Source organism: Pipra filicauda, unplaced genomic scaffold (assembly GCF_003945595.2).
Source record: "Pipra filicauda isolate LSUMZ 115617 unplaced genomic scaffold, ASM394559v2 scaffold163_size1657671_pilon, whole genome shotgun sequence".
NCBI classification, from domain to species: domain Eukaryota; kingdom Metazoa; phylum Chordata; class Aves; order Passeriformes; family Pipridae; genus Pipra; species Pipra filicauda.
The window spans coordinates 682635-705975 of record NW_024104140.1 but is presented as its reverse complement, the minus strand read 5'-3'; the positions used below and the strand labels follow the sequence as shown (position 1 = coordinate 705975).

General features: G+C 41.3%; 1 protein-coding gene across 7 annotated transcripts in view; it reads right to left on the bottom strand.

Annotated features, from left to right (window-relative positions):
* The window catches only part of NRG1 (neuregulin 1), a 148996-nt gene that overhangs the window by 24521 nt on the left and 101134 nt on the right, over positions 1 to 23341 (bottom strand). For all 7 annotated transcript variants that reach the window (XM_027745175.2, XM_039379292.1, XM_039379294.1 and 4 more), the window contains 2 exons: positions 7728 to 7857; positions 969 to 1027 (listed from right to left, as the gene is read on the bottom strand). In XM_027745175.2, the coding sequence (XP_027600976.1) occupies positions 969 to 1027; positions 7728 to 7857 (189 nt within the window). The remainder of the gene's footprint in view (positions 1 to 968; positions 1028 to 7727; positions 7858 to 23341) is intronic.

The following is a 23341-nucleotide window of genomic DNA, read 5'->3' as shown; positions in this document are numbered from 1 at the left end:
AGTACACATGCATTAAAATGTAAGATCTAAGCAATTTTCTTATATGTTATCTTCAACTTTGCTATAGCCAGTGATAGAAAGTAAGTATTTAGTGTGCCCTCTCTTTCTTCCCTGACTAATAATAACAATAATAATAATAATAATAATGATAATAATAATAATAACAATAATTAACCCATTTCTTCATGAGAAAACTGATGAATTCTGACACAGAATTCTGACACAAAGTCCTCTCTCTGTTTGTGTGTGTGTTTGGTGTTTTTATTTTGCCAATTAATCTGAAATATTTGATCTCTTGCACCTGTTACCCCCAATAGACCCAAAATGTGTCAGACCCCATTGTTTCAGCCATCTCCCTCTCTTTTCTTTTTGTTTACATGCTCTTTCAACTGAAACTCAGACAATGAGGAGAAAGTACATTTTGATCCTGTTTGGCATGTGCTCATTAGAAACCAAGTAAACACCTCAATAACCTTTAACCTCTAGTTCCAAATGCAAATCTCATATACAAGTAGAGGATTGGCTACCTGTCCCTTTGTTGGGGGAGTGCTGCCCTGTACCATGACTCATTAGCTTTTTGTAGCAAATAAAATGAGAGACTTTGAAACATAATTCTAGTACTTTTTCTGCTTGATGTCAGTGGGGAGTCCATATCACACACCCAGTGTTAATTTCACAGAGTTCCTAAGTCTTGCATTTCCCCATAACCTCAATGCCAAACAATCCAGGAGAGTATTGCAATTGCTTTTTTTGTTACCGTTTTCATGCAACAGGCAGAGACAATCAATATTAGGCCTTAGGCAACAAATCTAGTTACAGATTAAAAAAAACAAAAAAACAAAACAAAAACAAAAACAAAAAAACAAACAAACAAAAAAAAAAAATTGAAAGAAAGATGCAGCGACAAGAAAGCAGCACCAACTGAGCATGCTTCTACTGCGGCACAGACAGAAAAGTAGTGGACGTACTGTAGAAGCTGGCCATTACGTAGTTTTGGCAGCGATCACCAGTAAATTCATTTGGGCACCTGAGAGGAAAAACAAACAAAAAAATGGTAGAGAAAAAAAAACAGAGAAAAGAGAAGAGGTGAATATATGCTAGGAAAGAAGCTCCTTCAGTGTGAACTGATATGACTTGGTGAGTTCACTTTCAGAAACTGAATCTCGGTTTAGCGTGTCAAAATGGCTCAAGACGTTGAGAGCAACTCATTTGCTCTGTGGAAATGTAAAGAAATCCCCCCCTGAATAACCAGCCAAAACCAAACCAATCCAGATCAAAGTGTGTTTCAAGATGTGCGACAGAAATTCACCATTCCAGAGTCCCAAATTGGTATTAGGATGCACTTTCCACAAGGTAGCAAGGACACAAGATCTGTACATCACTCCATGAGTTTGCTCTTTTAGGGTTGCACTTTACAGCAGTCTCCCAAACGAGAAAACTGCCAGTGTGTGCAAAACAAATGCATCTGTGAATGAATGGAAAGATCAAAAATCACACAAATGAGAAACATTTTGGAGGTCAAATAATGCCATGGTGTACAGATTGTACTTTAGAGAATCAGCCATAAATTAGTGAGTAAAGAGGCCAGTTCCAGCTGAACTGTGAAAACACCAAGTACTATTGATTTTGTTGCTGTAGTTGGGGAAGAAAGCAAAGTTCAGATTATTTTAACATACTTTCTTGGTTTTGGATTTTCATGGGCAGAGTTTCAGTACATCTTGCTCCAGTGAATCCAGGTTGGCACCTAAAGGGCAAAAACGTGATAAGCAATAGTACACCAAAACCACTGCACTAACAGACTTACACCTGCTGGTCTATGGAGTGGGAGTGCATTAAGTGACGTCCTGGTTAGGTGTTAGTGAAAAATGATCAGAAAAGAGACAAGAAAGTGTAATCTTTCCAGAAGAAAACACTCTGCAAAATTTACAGCAAAAATCCATCAGAGAAAAAAAATCTAGGAAGTCTTTTTGCTTGTCTGTTTTGAAAAAAAAAAAGAATTATGACTAGCAAAAATGTGTATCGGTTCACTGCTTATTCCACCTCATGAAGGGACCTGATTGAGTTCTTTCTGCTTTCACCAGTCACACAAAATCTGCAAAAATACCATGATTTCCCTATTTCTGTAAGGGCATATTGTGCTTTGTGGTAATTTGCTTCGAGGAGGAGTATTTAATACAACAATCACAGAAAAGCCAAAAATATTCCAAAAAGTGAGAAGACAAACTCAAACCCAAAGTGAAGTACATTCAACATGGCTGACAAATGGAAAAAAAAAGTCAGTCCAGTCACTAAGTAAGATGAGAAGGCAGAAGTGCTCTGAAAAGAAGCCCCATAGCTGTCCGTCCTTTCAGTTCATAAGCTCTTCTGCAGAAAACTTCAGTGCAGCTTTTCCCCTGGTCATAGTGAAGGAGGTTCTCTTCTGTGCTTTGCCTGTCTTTGCTGCTGCTGCCTGCCAATTCTTCCCTCACCTTTATTCTCCATTCTGGGGCAGAGCTCAGGCTCCCAAAATATCACTATAGTCCTACAGACATAGGTGTGAGTGACTGTCCACCACACTAAATACCTACAGATTTCAGTCTTTTTTCTTTCTCCTTCTTCTCTCCAGTGTTACTCAGTATGTAATCTGAAATTACCTGATATCTTCTTTCTTGAACGTGCCTCACTTGTGTTGCTTGTCTTTGTGATGTTCTCCATGAGTTCACCATGGTGCAAGAATCTCTCCCTCTTCCTGCTGCTGATATATGGTGCTAGCCCCTTTTTCAAACTTCTTCATCATTTACTTGCCAGGGGCTGAAGAACCCTCTTATTTGCAAATGTGCATTTTTCAGAACAATCCTCCGTCTCTTATATCCATCTAAGTTTCATGTGTGTTGAAAACTGTCCCAATTTTTTAAATTCTGCTCTTCCACAATTGCCTCTAGCCCTAGCAGATAAGGATACTGCTCTTGCACAAGTGGGACTTTCAGAAAATCCCTTTGGCAGAGGACCAGCATCTGACATAAATGTTAGTATTTTCTTCAAATAAACCATGCAGGAATTATTTTTGAATAATAAAATATATATTTTGACGATCTGCAGATAAGTCTTTTGAGCGTATTATTATTATTTTGCTTATTAAGGAAGGGAGTTTATGTTCTCCAGAGCCAAGGTCACATCTTTTCACAAGTACCCAGTGTGGAGAGATCCCAGTCTCCACAGATACGTTCAGTTGGGAAAAATGCAACAAAGATAACTCTGCTATGAAAAGGTGATATTTCTGGGCATGACAGAAGAATTCTTGCATCTTTGAGAGAAGGCAAAATGCCTTTGATAGAAAGCATTTCCATCTGCGCTACTGAATGAGAGTAAAAATATTTTCCACTATTGTGATCTTGTTAAATAACTGTCCCTGGAAAGCTGGCATTAGCACATGCATGGCTTTCCATTCACAGAGATCTCTACATCTTGCTCGTCAGGCTCAACCCTACACAATCCCAAGGAACACACTGCTGATTAAAAGCCTCAGGCTTTGCTCCTGCCACTGGCCATTGGTGGGTTGCTTCCTCTGTGCTTGTTTTCAGATGTTGGTGCAGCTGTGGAGGTGATGAAAACAACTTGAGCACTGGTGTAGACAAAGCTAAAATCACTTCCAGACCAACCAGGGTCAGCCCTGTTGAGATGGTGCCGAAAACAGCTCAGGTGTGTTTATACTGTCTCTGAAACCATTGTCAGCAAATGGGCTGGAGCACCTGCCCCTGAGAATGGGCCCAGGGTGGGCCATCTGAGAGGAAAGCTGGGACGAGCCGGTCCTCTTATGATGATGTGTGAATGCTAAAGGCATTTTATTGCTCGGATGTGCAGTGCAGCACTGTTTCCAGTTCACAAACAACTTGCAATTCTGTCCTTTTCAAAACACCCTGTCCTACTCGAAGTTTTCAGACTTTATTTCTTGTTGTGCCTTTCTTTTCTGGATCATTATCCATGTTCCATTTTCTTTTACGACACCAGCAATAGTTGAAGTCAAACAACTTGGAACAAAAGGTTTGTGCTGTGAGAGCTTTATAATTTCCCTTCAGCCTTCGAGAAGGCTACTCGGACTATTTATTTATTGTATTAACTGGGTAAACCCATGGTACTGAACCATGTATAATAGAAGAAATGCTTTTTTCCTCTACACACGGTAGCTGCAAAGAGCAGCATTTGCATGCATTCAGTAGATGCATCTCAGAACACCGAATGCATATCACCAAACTGTTTTTCGGCAGGAGAGAAAGGGCTGAATGGATGAGAAACTCACATTTCCACTTCATTTACTGCCTATAAACAAATGCATTTGGGGAGAACATTTTGATTGGTTGTTTTTCATTTTTTTTTTTTTTTGTTGTGTTTCGTTTTTTGTTTTTTATTTTTTTTTTTCCCCATGGGAAAAGAGTAGCCCATTTCATTGCTGAAGTCAGAACCAGTATTTCTATCCCACCTCTTGAAAGAATATCTCTGGAACTTCTCCTTGCACCATTGAAATGAATTTTATCTTTTCACTGGTTTGAATAACCTTCTGCCCATTTCTATTCTAGAAAGGTCTTTACATGAAGACAGATATAGAAAATGGCTATGTCTTTAAAAAGTATGTAATTCACTCTTCTGCTGTTAAGAAAAGCAGCAGCCTACTTCATTGAGAGAGCAGCTTTATTTTCATCCAGTGAAATTCGGATGTAAATTCATTTCTTCAATAACAACAAAAGCACTAGAAAAGATGATATCTGTGAGTAAGAAATCAGTTAGTCAGACTAGCAAGGCCTTCATGGTATGATACTTCAAAAGAACACTTTAAAGTGTTACAGATACTATATTCATACAGATTTTTCTTCAAGTAAGAAGGAAATGCTAGGAATTTTGGTCTTAATTTTGTATTTATTGAAAAAGCTACCTGATCTTTCTGTCTTCAGTGAACCTGGGGACATGTTTCCAATTGAACAGAAATGACTTAGGAATCTCAGTCTCATAGGAAGCCAGTAACATCCAGGCTTCCAAGGTCTATGGCATTTTCAGAATGTGGTTCATGTTCCTGTGAAGCTTCCAAAAGTTTTATACACTAGTTTATTTAAGCAGTCTCAAAGCTTCCTTTTTCATCTGTCCTACTTTGAGACTGTTTTGTTCAGTCTGGGGTCATAATTAAAATACACGTAGGGAACATACATGCTACCATAGATGTAGCTGTACAATGTCTAAGTCTTCACATATTTCTTGAGTATTTCACATGGTTACCGCTTGAAAGCAGGAAATTTTCTTGAAGCTTACATCAGTACCCCTGAGAGCAAGATCAGATCCTGTCTGGATCATTTATTTTTTTTTAATATATAGCAAGATTTTAACAGAAGATGAATGTGATATCTCCCTCTTTTTTTTTTTTTTTTTTTTTTTTTCCTCATAGAATAGGGGATTTACAAAACCAGAGATATCACTTGGAAAATTCCATGGTTGTTTTGAATCTGAGTCATGTTTTTTTGGTTAGGGATAAAACTAATTTAGAATGATATGGCTCATGCTTTAAAAATTTTGTTTTTGCTCTCAACAGATGGACCATATGGAAAAATGTGAACTTGCTACTGAGGCAGAAATATGAAGAGCAAGTACCATATTTCAAGCATTCTGTTTCCACAGGCATGTTCTGGGAGTAGATTTATTTTCTCAGAACAATGAAGGCAATGTGCAGTGATTAGGTACTTATTTTAATTAACACTGGAATGCTAGAATTAAAAGTAGACATCTGTATTTTTAATGAAATAAGAAGAAAACTGTATTTTGTCTTTTCAGTTTCCCAGTACACTCACTTTTAAGTACTCACGCTTTTATTTCTTATGTAGCTGTATTGCGTCCTGTTTTACTACTCAACATAAAGTTTCGGTTCTGGCAAGTGGTAGAGGGCATAGCAAATGGCTCTGCAAAATAGTAATGGCCCTGACTGTTCTCAGGATAAGAATTCTTCTCCACTGCCTTACTGTAAATGAGATTCTCCCTCTCTAACTTTAAAGCTCTGATGCTTTTTCCAAATAGGTCTTGGACCACCCAGGGAGAGGCACATCTGCCAAATCTGGGAATTGCCTTTTCTTTCAGATCCAGTCCCAGAATTAAAGCACCCACTACATTCAAATGTCGCTGATATATAGTACTAAAATAATTAGCCAGTCTATAACATCATCAAAAAACATACGCAGATCTCTGAATTAAAAAAAAAAAAAAAGTCCCCATACCAGTGAAAATGGGACACCTCTGAAACTGGCAAGACAATGTTAATGATTAGCAAGTCTCCCAGATGCTCAGCTCTGCTGCCCTGGAGTTTTCTGAACACGCAGGTGGGCTCTTGTACATGCCCTGAGGAGTCATGGCAAACTGCTCATCTTGTACTCCCGGTTTACAATGATCATGCACATTTCAAACAAATCTTTCTCTCTCTCAAAAATGGATCCAACACACCACAGCACACTTTTCCATATTCACTTTAGCTACAAATGATCCTAAAATCGACGAAACATACATCACTTTCAACAGCAGAGCCATCTGAAAACCCAAAGCAAAACAAAGCCTGTGAGGTGCAGGTTACATCAACCTTCTACAAAAAAAGGAAAAAAAAAAAAGAAAACTTATAGGTAAACCAGAATATTGAGCTTCTTGGTGGGGGTTTTTGATGGCTTTTTTTGGTTTGTTTGTTTACCTTTCTTTTTTTTTTTTTTAACATTAGCGATAGAGACAAGCAGTCAATATCTTCCTGGCCTAATGAGAGCATCATAGACCTTCATCTAACTCACCCACCAAAGTTACCTTCACAATTAGTGTTCTTTCACTTTTAGTCCCAGGAGACTGAAAAATTATGCAATTACAGCTGATGACAGTCTTTACCAACCACCATCTCTTGTCTGTCAGAAAAACAGCAATATTCTCAAAAAAGTGCACTCTTTCCACTCAGCCCTCTTAGGTACCAATGATGTTTCCCAAGATTTAAATGCTGGGTTGCCTCTCAAGCTAGAGAGAAGCAGTCCCTATGACTAGTTCATCTCCAGGGGTAAATGCTACATGATGTGTTCCCAGGCAGCAGATAAACTCTGTAGCTCTTCCTGGGTGTTCTCTAAGACAAGGGACTATTGCAACAGTCCAAAACAGCACAGGCCAGGACCTGAGGAAGGTGCACAAGCACGCCCTCAGACTAAATCCATATGTCTTCCTGATCGTCACGCAAGACAGTAATCTCCACCAATTAACGCGACATTCATTGCTTTTTATGCAATTAAACACAACAACCAGTTGTGAATCTGATCTCCTCAGAAACTGTTCAGTTACTACATCAGATGATAAAAATAACAGTTTCTCCTGTACAAAAGGTAATTATCCAATGCAGTTATCCACACACCTTTTCTTTTCTTTTTTTTTTTTTTGGCTAAATACGGTGTATCTAGTTTACAGTATCTGTTTCATTATTTGTAACATAAGGCTCAAGTTGTGTTATTTTATGCCCTATAAACGTCAATGGAGGTTGCTGTGCCATTATCATGTGGGAAGATTTCCTGGTTAGTCTCTGCTATGCTTCATATATAGAACACAGGTGTCAGTCTTGGTATGTTATTTTCACATCCACATGGTTAAAAACGAAGAAATGCAAGTTCAGAAGAAGAAATTGTTCAGGTGCTCCTTTAAAGAAAAATCATTTGTGAAAACTGGTGGCTCCAAGAAAAGAGGCAAATAGGATTTCTTACCTGCACAGGTATCTTGGGGGGTTTGGGAGGTCTTTAACCATATAACACTCTCCCCCATTTACACAGAAGGCTTTCTGCTTTACGTCACATTTTGTGAGATGACTTGTCCCAGTTGTGGATGTGGAAGTGGCTGGAAAAGACAAGAACAAGAATATGGATCAGACACTGTTTTTCTTCCTGACTGGTAAGTGTACTTACATGTGAGGGAAGAAGAAAGGCTAGGGATGATTTGGCAAGTCTTACCACAAGAACCAGTAACTTGACCTTGTATTTTGTTGACTGACACAGGGAGTGGAGTTTAAATACACGCCTCAGACATACAAAATCCCCACACTCAGCCTGGGAGGAAGTGAGGGTTTCCCTAGCCCTGTCCATGAAGTGACCTTAAATTTCTGCAACGCTCATGTCTATTTCACTAAAAAAGTGTAATTTACGTGCAGTAACTTATATTGCATTAATTGCATTCAAGTGATTTTGGGGTGTGAGAGTCATTACAGGTTACTGATACAGTACCCAATAAAATCAGGACCTGGATGAGATTTCTTCCTGGCATTGCCCTGAAGTAGGTATTTTTCAGGAAGCTTAACCTGAGGCCCTGTGCTGATTCAAGCCCTCAGTCCAAGTATTTCGCTCTTCCCAAGGGAGAGGGTGAAAGGCTGACTGCTGAATGCCTCTTCCCTAGCTCATAAATGAGAGCTGTGGCTACCCTGGTTCGATTATGCAGGAGGAATAGGACAGGGAGTTTGGAGGTTTTGAATCTTCCTGTGCATATACAATTGTCACCATTGTGTCCACAGGAATCTTTGATCCAGAGGCCAACTTAGCATCTCCTGTAGATGTGTTCATGATCATGGAGTATATTAAATGGTTAAAACTGTCTGCAAACCATAAAAAGTGGTGAAGATTCCTGGATGCATTTTGTTTAGCCATGCCCAGGTGTACAGAAGTAAGAAATTTTGTTACTGTGCTCAAAAAATCCCAGAATACAGACTATCACAGATTATGCCAAGTTGAAAGGCATCCACAAGGATCATTGAGTCCAACTCCTGGCCCTGCACAGGACCATCCCCAGGAGTCAGACCACATGCCCAAGAGTATTGTCCAAGTGCTTCTTGAACTCTGTCAGGTTTGGTACTGTGACCACTGCCCTGGAGAACCTGTTCCAGTGCCCAACCACCCTCTGGGTGAAGAACCTTCTTCTAATATCCAACCTAAACCTCCCCTGACACAACTTCAGGCCATTTTTGTTTCTGAAAGACAGTCTACCCCCAGGTGAAACAATGCTATTATTTAGTGACTGATTCCACTGGAGTCACTAGAAAGCTACACAAAAGTTGTCTGATATTCAAAGCCTTTTCTAACACAAAGGTCCCCAAGGGGTACATTTACAGGAGGCGATTTCCTACACATTTTGAATCTGAAGATTTTAGCAGATCTGCTCTCAACAAATACCTACTTACACATTTTGAGTGGTAGTGTGATGTAACCCCTGTCACATTTGATTGTCATGCATTTCCCATTTTCTTCCAGGTAGATGCATTTTTAGCACTCAGTACCTGGGAAAATGAACCACCTTGGCTGGCACCATTTTCAGAGCAGCTTTACCTATCTGGTTTCAATGAGGCATAAGACAGTGACTGGGACATTTAAGTCTTCTGTTTTACTCCATCAAAATTGCATCTGACTGTACAGCTAACATCTCCCATATCTCTTCCTTCCTTTGCAATCAATCACCAGTGTGTCAGCTTCTTTCTCTTTCTTCCATGCTGCCTTTCTTTCATGGGGTGCCCTACTCTAACAGGCCAGGAAAAAACCTCCCGTGACTTCTTTCAAAACTCAAACTCCCTTCTGCTTTTTGCTTGCACCCACCCATTGTGTCACATCTTCCCAGATTCTGATCCTGACTGGGGCCTCTTAGTGCTAATGAAATGCAAACATAGAGTACTGATTCCTCTTAATAACACATTCCTTTCTCCTGGCCCCTCAAAGCGTGATTTATAACCTCTCAGACGAGGATAAATTTATGTCTTGTCTAGGGGCAGGAAAAGGGGTCATGTTTTAAGAGTAGTCTGACACTCTTTCAGCTAGCACCGGTTCAAACAGGACTTTGCACCCAATGTTGACAAAAGGCTGGCCAACAGACTGCCATCCAGTCAGCAGGGAAGGGCCCTCTGTGCTTGATGTCAGTGGGTTGACAACCATCCTTGACATGAATCTCAGGATGGGGAGACTTGCCTTGTAGAAGAGCCTTTCCTTCTCCACTGGCTTGAAAGGAGCCTGGATTATTGGCCCAAATGAGATGCCTTACATGACAAGCTAGGTCATACCAAGACCTAGGACTGACAAATGTGGGTAGAGCAAATTCCATCTGTACAGTAATGCATACTTTGAAGCCTTTGTGAGTCTCAACAGGTAAATTCAATATGAAGCTTATCCCTGCTGATAGCCTATCCACCATTGTGTCCTTTTACCTTATTAAAAAACAAAAGGGCACACTTAACCTTGAGACAAGCACTCTGAGGATCAGCATTTCTGAGGATTCTCAAGCTCAGAATGATGGCACCTTAATTTTGAAAGGCAAACCCCCAACACTTTAGGAAAAAAAAAACCCACAATTTTGCTATCCTGCTGGCTAATAGAATGCTTTAAATTGAATAATGAAGGTAGATATAGTAAGAAGTGGACTTGTACCTCTCTGTACTTGTTTCCATAATCTCACTGGCTACCTTTTTTTTTTTTTTTTTTTTTCTCGTCAGTTCAATCAAAAGCAGAACACTCAGGAGTTTCAAAGTAACAGTTACTTCCCAGCCGATGTAAGTGAGATTCGGACAGCAGCAATTGCTCTGAACTGATTACTAGAGATGGGCATAATCTGCAGCTCTCAGAGAAACCTCATGATACGAGGGCTTTGCACATATTTGTGAGGAGTGTCTTTACCCACGTTTTGGGCATCACGTATTCAAAACTGTTATATGAATCTTGCACAAGAATTTTCTCTGCATTACTGATCTCCTGGCACCATGGTCTCAGTCTGCCTGAGGTTTATGATGGGGTGAGGGGAGGAAAAAGGTCTCCAGTGGGTTAATTCTGATATTAATTTTTCTTTGCAAAGTATGCAGAGTTTTTATGGCATATAGCCAGTATTCAGTGTACGCACTCTAAGTCTACTTTGCCAATTAAACGCAAGAAACACTAACTATGGTTTTGGGTTTCACTTAGAGCTACATAACGGAAGAAATGTGGGTTTGGGAGCAGGTGTTCATCAGAGTCCATTTCATACAGTCCATGACCAGCCCCAAAATACTGCCTTTCTGTACATCTACAGCAGACACAGGTTTGGAGGATGTATAGCGGGAATGACCAGCAGTGGTGAGGTAAAGCACAGCTGTAGACCATGTATCTGTGTGTTGTTACTTCATCTACTCAAAATATGTACCTCCCTTCTTTTTTGTAATGTTTTCTACAGCTATACAAGCACAAGATAGATAAGTTGTGTTCTAGAGCCCTATACCAAACATGAGCCTACCGAAAGGACTAAATTACATGCATTACATGCATATTACAATTTGAAAATATCATGCATGAGATAAACATCTGAAAACACCGCACACTCTACCTTCCCTTCCCTCTTCCCTGAACACAGAAGCACCACATTTAAAAAAGCAACTGCAGACAGTGTGAACAAAGTCCCTATTAATGCAAATATTCACATGGCACTGAAAAACAATGAGATCTGCTCCCATTCACGGGAATTGCCTAAAGACATCAACAAGAAGAAAAATAGAAGCTATTGTATCTTTTAAAAGCTACTCTCTAAAAGGTGAAGTACCGCTTAAAACCACGTTAGGATCATTTCATGTCAAGCAGATACAACTGAGCTTACCTGGGGAATCTCTGACCCTTTTTTGCCTTGAAATAGAAAAATGCATTATTTTTCTCTGTCTTGCTTTCCAAAAAGCCCTCTGATGTTGAGTGGCTACAGCATCAAGACTCTCAGACCCCGCACAGGTGAGACAGTCCACTGAGAAGAGCCCTAAGGGATCTCTGACTCAAGTCAGACTGAGAGGGAAGGTCTTTGCAACCTAAACAGAATAGTATCCAGAATAGTATCCATGCCTCTTTGAGCTGAGTTTTTGCAAAGCTGGTGTAAAATCAAAGGACAAACTCAAAGTCATGCAAGGGGGCCAGCGAGACTCTATGGAGACATAGGGACTATATGCAGCTGCAGCATAAACAAAGGTTTGCCATTCTCACTGGAAGGCCACTTACTGGAGGTAAATATGCCATCTTATTGGACTGCAGGTGGACACCTTTCCAGTCTCCTTTTGTGAATCTGCAGCTCATGGCAATGGAAGAAGAAGGGACCTGCACGGATTGAAGAAGGGATGGAGGGAGTGAAGGAGGCGAGGAGAGAGTGCACACAAGTGAGCTCTGGGGTGATGAAGTGTATGCCCCCAGGTCACGTTCCCTCATCTGAAGTTCATTCATTTCTTTGAAAGCACAATCCAGCTCCCTCTTGACTTGCTGATGTGCAGTTTAGAGATGCACAGCCCTGATCTGCAGGGTAGATTGATTTCCTGTGTAACCTTGGCCGTAGCACTTAATTCTTCTGTATCTCCATTAAACCACTTACATTTTCTTTGCACTGAGTACTGAGCCTCTTCAACTCACTCTTGACTTCCGTGATGCACCCAACTTGCAACGAACTTGCAATACGGAAAACCTTGGCATTTCTGTGCTGCACTGAATGAGGAAAGCTACTGGTGCCAGCAGAACACAAGACAAAACCTGAGAGCAATCAAAAACTAACCCCTTTCTGAACAGACAAGAATTTCCATTTTACCAGATGTGTAGAAAGATGTTTCGCATCCTTCATACTTAATTGTTCCAGACCTGAAACTGCATTCACGTAGCTCTGAACATACCAAAGGTTTAAAAAATCTGCCAACACCAACAAATAAACACCAGAGGAAAAAAAACCAACCAAAACCAAAAAGCAAAACAGCCAAATCTCTATCTGAGACATCTACAGTGCGTTTATTGGGGCTGCTCAGAATTTTTCACATTGCTTTTGTGATGTAATACCCTAAACTGGATGTTCAATGTAGTTATAAATTTTTTCAGCCTCCGTCTCTGCAAATAACATGCAGTGTAATAGATTCCTGGGAACTTCACAGGAGATCATTTAAGGATGTGTTTAGCCAGCATCTGGAACTAAGTGCTTACAAGTTAGTGGAATTATTCTCTGTCCATAAGATAGTGCTTTCTCACTTTGGCACTATCTTTATGAGGATCAGGGCCAGAAAGAAGGAAACAGGAAATCACCAGGATCTGCAAGATAGAAACTTCAGGAAAGACTGAGAGCAAATAAACTCTTGTTGAACCAAGCCAGCTTGTCCCTCTTCTCCCTACAACATGGATTCAGCGGTGGTTTCCTCTCACTAACCCAACCTTAGCAAAGCAAAGGAAAGCAAAAAAAAAAAGAAATAAAAAAAAAAAAAAAAGAAAGAAAAGAAAAGAAAAACAAAGCACAGACACTTCAGCTTGCTGCACCACCCGATCACTTCCTCCCCGATAGGCCAGCAGACTGACCCAGTTGGCAGGCGCGAGACTGCGGGACCTGCACAGCATCTGGCTCACCACAGAGGGTCAAGAGGTGACACATGCTAAACACGGCTGACCAGAAACACTTTTTGTTTGCTTCCTTTCAGTTTGGGGTGCAGAAAAGATGGGCGCAGACACACACAGTCCACAGGCTGTCAGCGAGGAAATGCAATTACTGCTTGCGAAACGAAGTTTTCAGAAAAAGGATGGAAAACGTGGGCTGTGGAAGAATTCAAGTGAAGGGAAAGACGTGATTGAAACTGAGCTTGTGAGGCAAGGCATGCTTTTTCACTGCCATGAGAGATGTCAGCTTTCACTTGAGGGTTGTGTGACAAGCATGAGCAAAAGGTCTGCAAGAGCCTTTAGAAAGCATTCCCCACCTGGTGAAGGGAGATGTGAATGAAAAAACACAAGGGAATGACAGATCAGAGCGTCCCAGGAGGAAAAATGTGTGTGTTGTGGGGAGGGACAGGAGAAGAAAAGAAGAAAGGAGGTGCAGAGGAAATATGCACAGATTGAACCAGTGCAGGAAAAACAGGTCTAAGCTCAGGAGTGCTAAACAGACAGACAGAAGAGGAAGTGCTTTTACTACTGAGGGGCTCTGAAACAACCTTGAAAATACCAGAAATGAGTGTGAGGGTCTGAAAACTTAGAGACCCTAGATTAAAGCAGACAGCAGATAAGGAGCTGAAAGCAACTATCAAGATACACTGAAAGTTATCCAGTGTGTAGTCCTTTGCTGTACCGGAGAACATCCCATCATGTGGAAAGATCTGAGTGGTCAAACAAACTGTAGGAAAGGCTTCCTGGCTCACTTTGCTTCAGAGGCCACACCCCACTCTTTTCCATAGTGCAGTACAGCAAGGTAAGGTACATAACTCATTGTGCTGGAAACTTGTAATGGGCAAAGCCCATGCAAAACAACACATAATGCATTTGTTGAAAGGAGCTCCATCACGGGCACCCTTACTCCTGTGTATCTCACAGCTCCTCCACAGAGCTCTGAAAGGTCTCTTCAGGCTTATGACCACCAGTACAGGTGCAGAGGAGACCCTCGAAACTGTAAAGGAGACTGAAAGAGGAAGGGGAGCTTCGCAAATCAGGAGTTGCCCAGACAGTCCAGTTCCTCCTCTCCCTGTCCTACTCCTAAGCCATCGCACACAGAAGAGAAAACAGCTGTTGAACAGGTGAGAAGTCACCTTCTTCTCTATGCCAAGGCATAGGTATCAACCTCAAGAGAAATGACTGAACCAAATCACTGGGCAGGTCAGGTTTTCCCACTGATGTCATGACCCTGCTAGTCAATGAGAAAGGCACTTTTGAAACCATCTGTGGTTGCACTACAGCCTAGAGAGGTGACTGATGGGACCTAAAGGGAAACCTCACAGCTGTCAGGAGGACAGGGCTTGAGACAGTGAAGCACTGGGTTCTTTTCTCCAGTTGCAAACATCCCAATTCTGCAAGGCAGTGTGGGGAGCACCCTAATGCAAACAGCATCATTTCTGCATAGGGCAAGCAACGCAACCGTAGTCAATAGTTTTCACTCAAGGAGACTTTTCTCTTAAAAAGAGGAGAAAAAAGAAACTTGACAGAACTGAAAGGACGAACAAACAAAGACGATGAGGATTATGAAGAGAGACTGCTGTCCTTCAAGAAACTCTCCAGAGAGAATCCTTACACTATCCTAAGGCCCTGACAGCTACTCAAATCCAACTGCAGATCTGGTATGGCAATAAGCCCCCTCAGGAGTGAGGCAGCAAGTACAGCTGTACTAACAGTGCTTTCCCTGCCTTAGGATGGAAAATCTGGGTTTTTTTCTCTTCTCTAGCCCACATCTGATGCTTTCTGCAAGGATTGATAATTTAGTTCACCAGTGCTGTAATCCACATAAAATTACTAAATTAAGTAATGATAGAAAACTCTAGGTCTGATTACCTGCAGTTAGGCTCAGCTCAAGTAGAAGAGCTGTCTTGCTCCTGAAAGTTACTGAGGCAGAGGACTGTATTACATATTCTACCTGGTACCATCAAGTTTGCCCTGATGGGCATGTAGTGATACTGACATAACTATTTTCTTATCACACTGAGAATTGAAATAAATTCATTCCATTATAATATAATCAGTCAAAATCTGTTCTTGTTCCTCTTTCCTCAAAGGATTTTTCTTTATGATTCGAAGTATCCAATTATACTTCTGCAGGCAAGCGCAGAATCTTTCTCCTTTTTTAGTCCTAGCTGCTCACAGAGATGCAGGGATAGTAGAGACTATTTAGCAGGTTATGAAAGAAAGCATGCAAACTTTCTACTACAAATGATGTTTCATATAAATTCAACATGATAATCCTTGTCATGAACCCTACTTCTGGAAAGCATTTTAGCAAGAATAGACCCAAAAGAGAACAAATAAGCCCACACAAATTCAAGATTGCACTCAAGTACCTGCTTATTTTATAGCCACATTCACTTCCATGTTTTTCCCCGGTGTCTTTAAAAAGGTTTTCTGAAGTAGAATGGATTTCAGCACAGTGCCTGAAGTGTCTAGCCTTGTTGAAAGCAAGGCTTGCCCACTGAAATACCTCACACTAACTAAGTCTGCAAGAGGAGCCTGTGTCTGCAACCTTTCCCTGAATAATTCTAAATGTCCAGTCCAGGATTCCTAGGCACCCATTAATCTGTTTCTTATTGCATACTCTGCAGTGAAAAACACAAATAGGTTACTAATTCCATAATGAAAGAAGCTTTCATTGATTTTGAAGCACATCTTCACAGGCATTAAGGACGTGCTCCCTCCCCATGCCCCCATTCCCAAAGCACAGAAGACTATCTGTTGCTTTCCCGGTGGCCTTCTTCTTCATGGAGGTGGCTATGAGAAGAAGCCACTGGAAATCTGAGGCATGAAAGGGATGTGCTGACCCTGAGGCAATTGGAGCTCAATCTCTTTAATCAGCCTGAGGTCCCTGGGTGGTGGGGAAGAGCAGAGTAGCAGAGATTAGCTCTTCCCATGTGATGGTAGCTCTTTTGACACACTTTGAGACAGACTAGTACAGAAATATGCCTTCTTTTCTAAGTCAAAGATACAGCAAAGGCAAGTTCTCTCAGAAAACACAAAGGGTGGCTCACAGGTTGCCAAGTATCTCCTTGATATCTATGATAAGAAAGGATTACAAGAAAGGGTTCCCAAAAGGACTGGCAGGTACGAAGATAAGTGAAGAACAAGAATGCTTATCAAAGACAGCTTCCTTTCTAATGCACTGAAGCCTGAATTTATTCTCTAGTTTACTTGGATGTTTGTATTCCATGAGAGACTTCCAAGGTCTTGGACTTTTTACCTTTTTTTTTTCTTTTTACTTTTTTTTTTTTTTTTTTTTTTTTTTTTTTTTTTTTTTATTTATTGTACCATTAAAAATTAGTTTTGAAATATAACTGGTAGGAAAGGAGACAGTCTTATTCTCTTGCTGTTAAAACTTATTCCTTAATTTGAAATGCACCAATGCCCTTGGAAAACAGTAAGAGAAACTGTTAGATAGAGCTACTGGGTCTCTTATGCAGATTCTGTTAGAGGATCCAGTCTCTTGTCCTGTTCATTGAGACTATGGAGAAAAACCCTCTCCTGGTAGGTATACAGGGAAATTTTCACTCTCCTATCCACCAGCACAGCCATGGGACCCATTATTTCTCAAAAAAACACAGAGGTACCACTTCCTTGCTTAGAATTTCTCTCTCCAGAGAAGAGCAGTGTGGAGGGACATTATTAGGTGTTTGGACTCTAAGCAGAGTCCTCTCATTGCAAACTGTCAAAGCACTTAGAATTCCTATCAAAGAGCGAGCTTTCTGTGGCAAGGGAGTCTTTTCTCATTTCCCTCCCTAATTTCCTGCCTGGAGGTATGAACTCATCACTCTTTGTAGTGCTGCTTGAAAATGAGTGTGTATGAAGTGGCACTCAGGGAAAACATACTGGTGACAGTAAAAAGACAAACAAGAATGGCCTAGAAAACATGATTAGTGGGGCAAAGCAGAAAGATTTCAGGTTGCCTGGCCTGAAAGAATTTTTTTTCCTGCTGTTAACTGTAATCCTGGTGGGACTGACTCCAGTAGGCTTCAAAGGATCGCGTGATGCGTCAGGAGGTGTTACACCAGCAGGCACCAGCACAGTGTGTCCTCAGTGAACCCCTGCCTGGACCTCTGCAAACTGCTGCACGCAGCAGCTGTGAGTGCAGAGGAGCCAGTCCTTATGCCCAGAGCCAGTCCTGTGAGACTGCTCTCCCTCCCCTGCCCTCAATCCTGAGACTTCTTCCACCATCTGCATTAAAAGATGTGCAGTAGTTCACGTTGAGCTCACCAAAAAAAGCTCTGTGGCAAAGCTTCCCAGGTCACTGCAAAGGGAATGGAGTGCTGCCCCTTGTATCTGCTATCAACTTGGTTTTGTAAAAATGAACAGAAGTATAATTATTGCAATAGAAAGGACTACTTTCCTTCTATGAACGGCACTGTTTGTTCTCACACCTTATTTTCACCTGCTAACCCGATTTTATTCAGATGTTATTTCTACAGTGAAGTTTTATTTTAATATGCTGATACAGTAACTGCCATTAAATCAGTACCTGTTCTCAAGAAACATCAGAGAGGACTATACAATAAACATGTCACTGTGCCAGACAGTTTTTAAACGTCTATAAAAAGGTTGAAGTTTTTTTCACTTTAAAAGAAATACATTAAAAAAAGCATAAGGTTATTTTTCTAGCCTCTAAAGGAAGTCTAGTAACAACTATGTGGAAAAATAAAATGTGTTCTTGTTGAGAATAAATGACACATTTCCTCCAGCAGTTAATTTCTACAATCTGGTTATAAATCTGTCAAAAATCAGATCCCAAGCAATCGCTGTGTTAATGGAATCACTTGCATACTCATGTATTCATCCAGATTCAGACCTGCAGAAGGGATGGATCTGCAGGAAGAGGAAAATTTTGATTCAACAGCCTGATCAGAGCGTGTCATTTTGCAACAGACAGTCTCAGAGTGAAGGAGAACACGCAGTCCACATGAACTTACGTACTTTCCACAGAGAGCAAAGATTTTTGTTCAGCTAAGGGAGGAGATATGGCAACAGTGCACGTAGCCACATGACCAAAAAAAGAACCCTGTTTACACATGGTAGCTGCCTTTCCAAAATGAACCAATTTCCTAAGGCAGTGCTATCCTTAGTCCTTGCTCTTCAGCCTTAAAAGAGACTCTTTGCTGGTATGGAGCTCCTCTTGTACAAGGAAAGGCTGAGAGAACTGGGTTCAGCCCGGAAAAGGGAAGGCTTCAGGATGACCTAATTGTGTCCTGCCAGTACCTGAAGGGAGCCTACAAGAAAGCTAGGGAGGGACTAGGAGGACAAGAGGGAACAGATTTAAACTAAAAGAGAGTAGGTTTAGATTATGTGTTAGGAGGAAGTTCTTTGCTGTGATGGTGGGAGGCACCAGAACAGGCTGCCCAGAGAGGTTGTGGATGCCCCATCCCTGTAGGTATTCAAGGCCAGATGGGATGGAGCTCTGAGCAAGCTGGCCCAGTGAAAGGTGTCCCTGCTAATGGCAGGGGGGTTGTACCAAGTTGATATTTATGGTCCCTTCCAACCCAAACCATTTTATGATTCTATGGTTCTGTGATTTATTATTTCTGTTACTGTAAACAGAGCTAGGATTTATTATTTCTGTTACTGTAAACAGAGCTGTCGTGTAGCAAGACAGAGGAGAACAAGAGTTAGAAATGCGAAGAGTTCACAGGCCCTGTAAAGGGCAAGAAACAGAGGTATGAAGAGATTGGGGCACAAAAAACCAGCATGAAACTCTTGATGGTGGCAGCCAATATTTTTTGTAGCTTCTTCTGCAAGAGAGAATATCTCAAGTAAAATTAAGAGGCATGGCGTGCAGGGAGCCCCCAAGCAGTGGACAACATTTGAAGTGGGTGTGTGAACAATGGATTTACTGAAAGCAGCACACAGTTGCTGCCTGGGGATGGGAATTTATAGGGTGAGTGGGAGGGAAGAGGGGATAAGCTGTAAGGGTGCTGGTCTGCAATGAGATGAGAAACAACTAGAGGGATGCAGAAGGAAAGCACTGGTGACACTGGAAAAGCCTGATGGTTAGGAACAGGAGAAATTCCTGAAAGTCTCCAGGACAGGACAGAAATTTTGCACAAACCAGTTAAAGGGGAAGCTAACAAGTGTTCAGGTCCAGCATCTTAGGAAAATGCTTGATAGAGGCGTCAGTGGAGCTCTCCTGAGGATATGGAAAATGTAGGCTTAGCACTTATTTATTTAAAAATATTGTCTTCTACTATGAGCTAAAGCAAGAAGATCAATAGTCTGAGTGTTTAAAAACCTTGAGTCAAATCTTCAAAAACCTGAGTTTAGTTTAGAACAGCAGAATATAAAAAAATCATTCACTTACTGTTTTTATTGTTTTGTTGATAAGCCTTTGAGCTTATCTTGTATTGTTAGACTTTCCCTTTTTCCTTTCAAGTGAAAGCTAAAATGCGGCTTGAAGAAAGAACCCAAATGTTGCAGGGATTCTGTCTGCCTCGTGTGCTAGTAACACTGCAACAGCACTTTACCATAGTCTGAAAAATAATCAATCCACTTGAGAGGCAAAGTGCCTCTAAATATTGCTTACAAAGGATCCTGCTGCTGCTGCTGTACCAAAATACCTTTGCAGACTGAACTGCAAAGAGCAAATTACCTGCCTGTGATGAAGGCTTTAGTAATGATCCATTTTTCTGACCCTCAAAAACATTGAGAGAAGGTTCAGCCTTTTCACAGGACAAAAGTAGTAACTGGTCATTTCTTCCAGGGTTGAGAAGTGTGTGGGGGAAAGGATTTGGATGCCAGCCTGGCGTGTGTGGCAGCCCTGTGGCTGTGCCCAGACAGCACCGCAACTCTGTGCTGCCAGAGACAAAGCTGTTGGTGTGAGGCTGCACCTCAGAGCTCTGGGAGCTGCTTGCAGAGAGTGATGCCTCTTCTCTCTCTGCTCGCAGCCCTCTCCTGTAGCCTTCCTTACCAACTTGCACCTCCAGAAACTCAGCAAGCTTCCTGGCACAAAGAGCCCACTAAGTAAGGACATCAATTCTAGCCTAAACTGCTCCCGCCTTTCACAGGATGCATTTCCTCACTGGAAAACACTTCAAGGTCAGTGAAGGCAAGTCAAAGTTTGATTATTTCAGGGCAAAACAGAATGATTTTTCTTTCTTCAGGGTATTCTCTTACAGCCAAGCAAAGCTGACTTCATGTCTTTTTCAACTTTCCTGTTGTATCAGAGGCCCATGTCAGCTGTCTGCCTTACTTAACCTTGGTCAGCAGGACACAGATAGTGCTGTGGCAGACACTGTTGTCTTCCTCCCTTTACTCAACATTGCTTCATTCCACCGAAGCCATGCATTTTGTTACCAGCAGCAGCCATATCATGGAAGCAATGGAAGTCTTTTGTTGGTAACATGCCAGTGGTGAGCTAAGTTACAGGGCTTGTGCAATCTTTTACTCTCACAGTGCTGTAGATATGACCTCTGTATGCCATTAATTTCCATGGCCTTTATGAAACCCACTGAGTAGGATGAAATTGCATTTTACTGTGCAAGGAGTCTGCTTTGAGACAAAAGGGCAAACAGGCCAGGAGAATTTATCTGCCAGAGTCTCTTATGACCTGAATGAAATGAGAAACTGATGCCACTGTGAGAGACACAGAGAGAGAGAGAGAGAGGGAGTCCTCCTCTCTGTCATTTTTGCATGATTTCTCTGCTTTTATTTACATGCACCAATGAAGAGTGGTCCTTAGAGCAGTTTTCTTTAATGATTCTAAAGATTAAGAGCAACTACTCAGATTAAATAGTTTGAGACAGTGTTGGCATGAAAATGCCTGAATTTGAGCATCTAGTTGAAAATTTTCCTTTTTAGCTAGGGATGACAACAAAAAATAGGTTAAAATATTCACATGTGGGGAAAGATAAATCTAAATCAGTAGATGATAGCTCTCATTAAAGAACTGATTAACAGAAAAATGAATTCACACATAATGAAATTAAACTAAGAATAACTAAGAATAAACTAAGAATAACTTTCCCATATTTTACAAAGCTAGAAACAAGTTCAAGAAGACTGATGAACATATTAAACAATTTTGTGCTTCCAAAAGCATGAGGAACATTTTTCAGTTCCTAAGTTTTATTTCCTAACAGGTAATCAAAGCAAAAGAAAAACATCAAGAAATCCGTGGACAACATTCAAGAAAAAGGAGACATCAGGGAGGATGTTTAATATTTTTAGAGGCATTTGAAAGTAAAAAATTGGGAAAAATAGAGGGATCTACGTTTATTTTTATACTTCCTTGAAAAAGAACGGGAAGACTGACAGTTATAGTTTTCTCCTCAAGGAAACAATTAGTTTTGTTTATGAATTTACTCCAAATTACACTCATTTTACTGCTCAGTAGTTGTGATAGCCACAAAGTGGTTCTCCTAAAATAAAAGACACAAGCATTTTGCTATAGCATACTGCTGGTTTTGGCTGGACCAGCGTGAGAAACTGGGCTCATCCACCCTGAATCTGCCTTGAATGAGGGGGTCTGAAAATGGAAGTACCTAAAAAATCATCAATCTTTTCATAAAATCTGAGTTTAAATGCAACAGTAGGAACTCGTACTGGAATTAGGAATCTTTGTCTTGTAATTGAGACCAGTGTTTGGCCCAAAGTCAATAGCAGACACATTTTACAAACGAGCGAGAACAGGATGCCATTTATTACCTCCCATCTTTCACACACATTCTGTGTGGTCTAGGGGAGTGTGTCCCATTGTAAAGAGGAATGGAAGAGGTTATCACTTTGAGATAAAATCGGAGAAAGCAAGTTTCAGGGATTTCATCTTTGACCTTATTCTTGTCTGAAATTTGCTAACCAGACTGTTTCCAGAAGCCGAAAAAGAATTATGGCTGCCTGAAATGATACTTCTGACTCCACACAGAGCTGCAGTCCAACTCTGGCTCTCACTGTTGCAGCAGTGAACCTATAGAGCAGAGCATTTACCCTTTCTGTTTTCAGATCCTTGCACCCTCTACCCAGCAGTTTTTTCTAGGCTGTGTCAGACCAGCAGTCCAGTCTGTCTGTCTCCTTGTTTCTTGTCACATTTTTCCTTCTAGTCATCCCCACATCTCTCCTCTTCACCAGTTGAAGCCATTCCTGTTTGTTCTCTCTACCCTACCACATGCCCTTATGGCGCTGGCCCTAAGGAGTAAGGGCAGAAGGGATGTCTGTGGGCTGCAGCAGCACCACACCTTGACAAATGCTGCCCTACCCTCCTGCAGGTCAGAGGTGTGCAGCAGCTGGTGATGTGCTAGGATGGCAAGGGTGCAACTTCCCTGCAACCAGCTTGAACAGGGGCTGTCCTCTTTCCTTACCTGCAGGTTTGTCTGGCAGGCAGACCGGCAGGAGAAGTGAGTAATCAGGTCGAGAAAAAGAGGCTGGGCACTGGTTCTTGTGTGGGAGCAGGCTCGACACAGTAACCAGACCCATCAGTAATTGCATCCCCTGCATGTTCTGGTGTGCCTGGCTCCTCTCCTAGACTGACTGCTCTCTGGAGACAGGTCTGGTTATATCTTGATACAGAACATGCCCTTGGTATTAAATAAAGGGTCACAAAGAAAAGCCTCAGTTCAGCTACTTAGTCTGAAGGAAAAAAAAAAAAAAGCATATTAGAGCTTATTGCTTTGGATTTGAAATTGGAGATTCAGCTTTTCTGTGGGTTTCTTTTCCCTAGCACTTACCTAGGCCTTTCTGGATTTTTGCTAGAGAGTGACAGGCACATTGTGAGAGGAAATTACCAAGCAATAGAGGGCAAGAGAAGTGAGGAAATTACCTGAGCTTTCAGCAATGAGGTAAGGAAGCTGAAGAAAGAACCCTCCTTCCTTAATCTGTTAAATAATAGACTTAATTAAACTTCAGGCTTAAACTTAATGTGAAACCTAGCCCAGTGAGCCTGCTTAAAG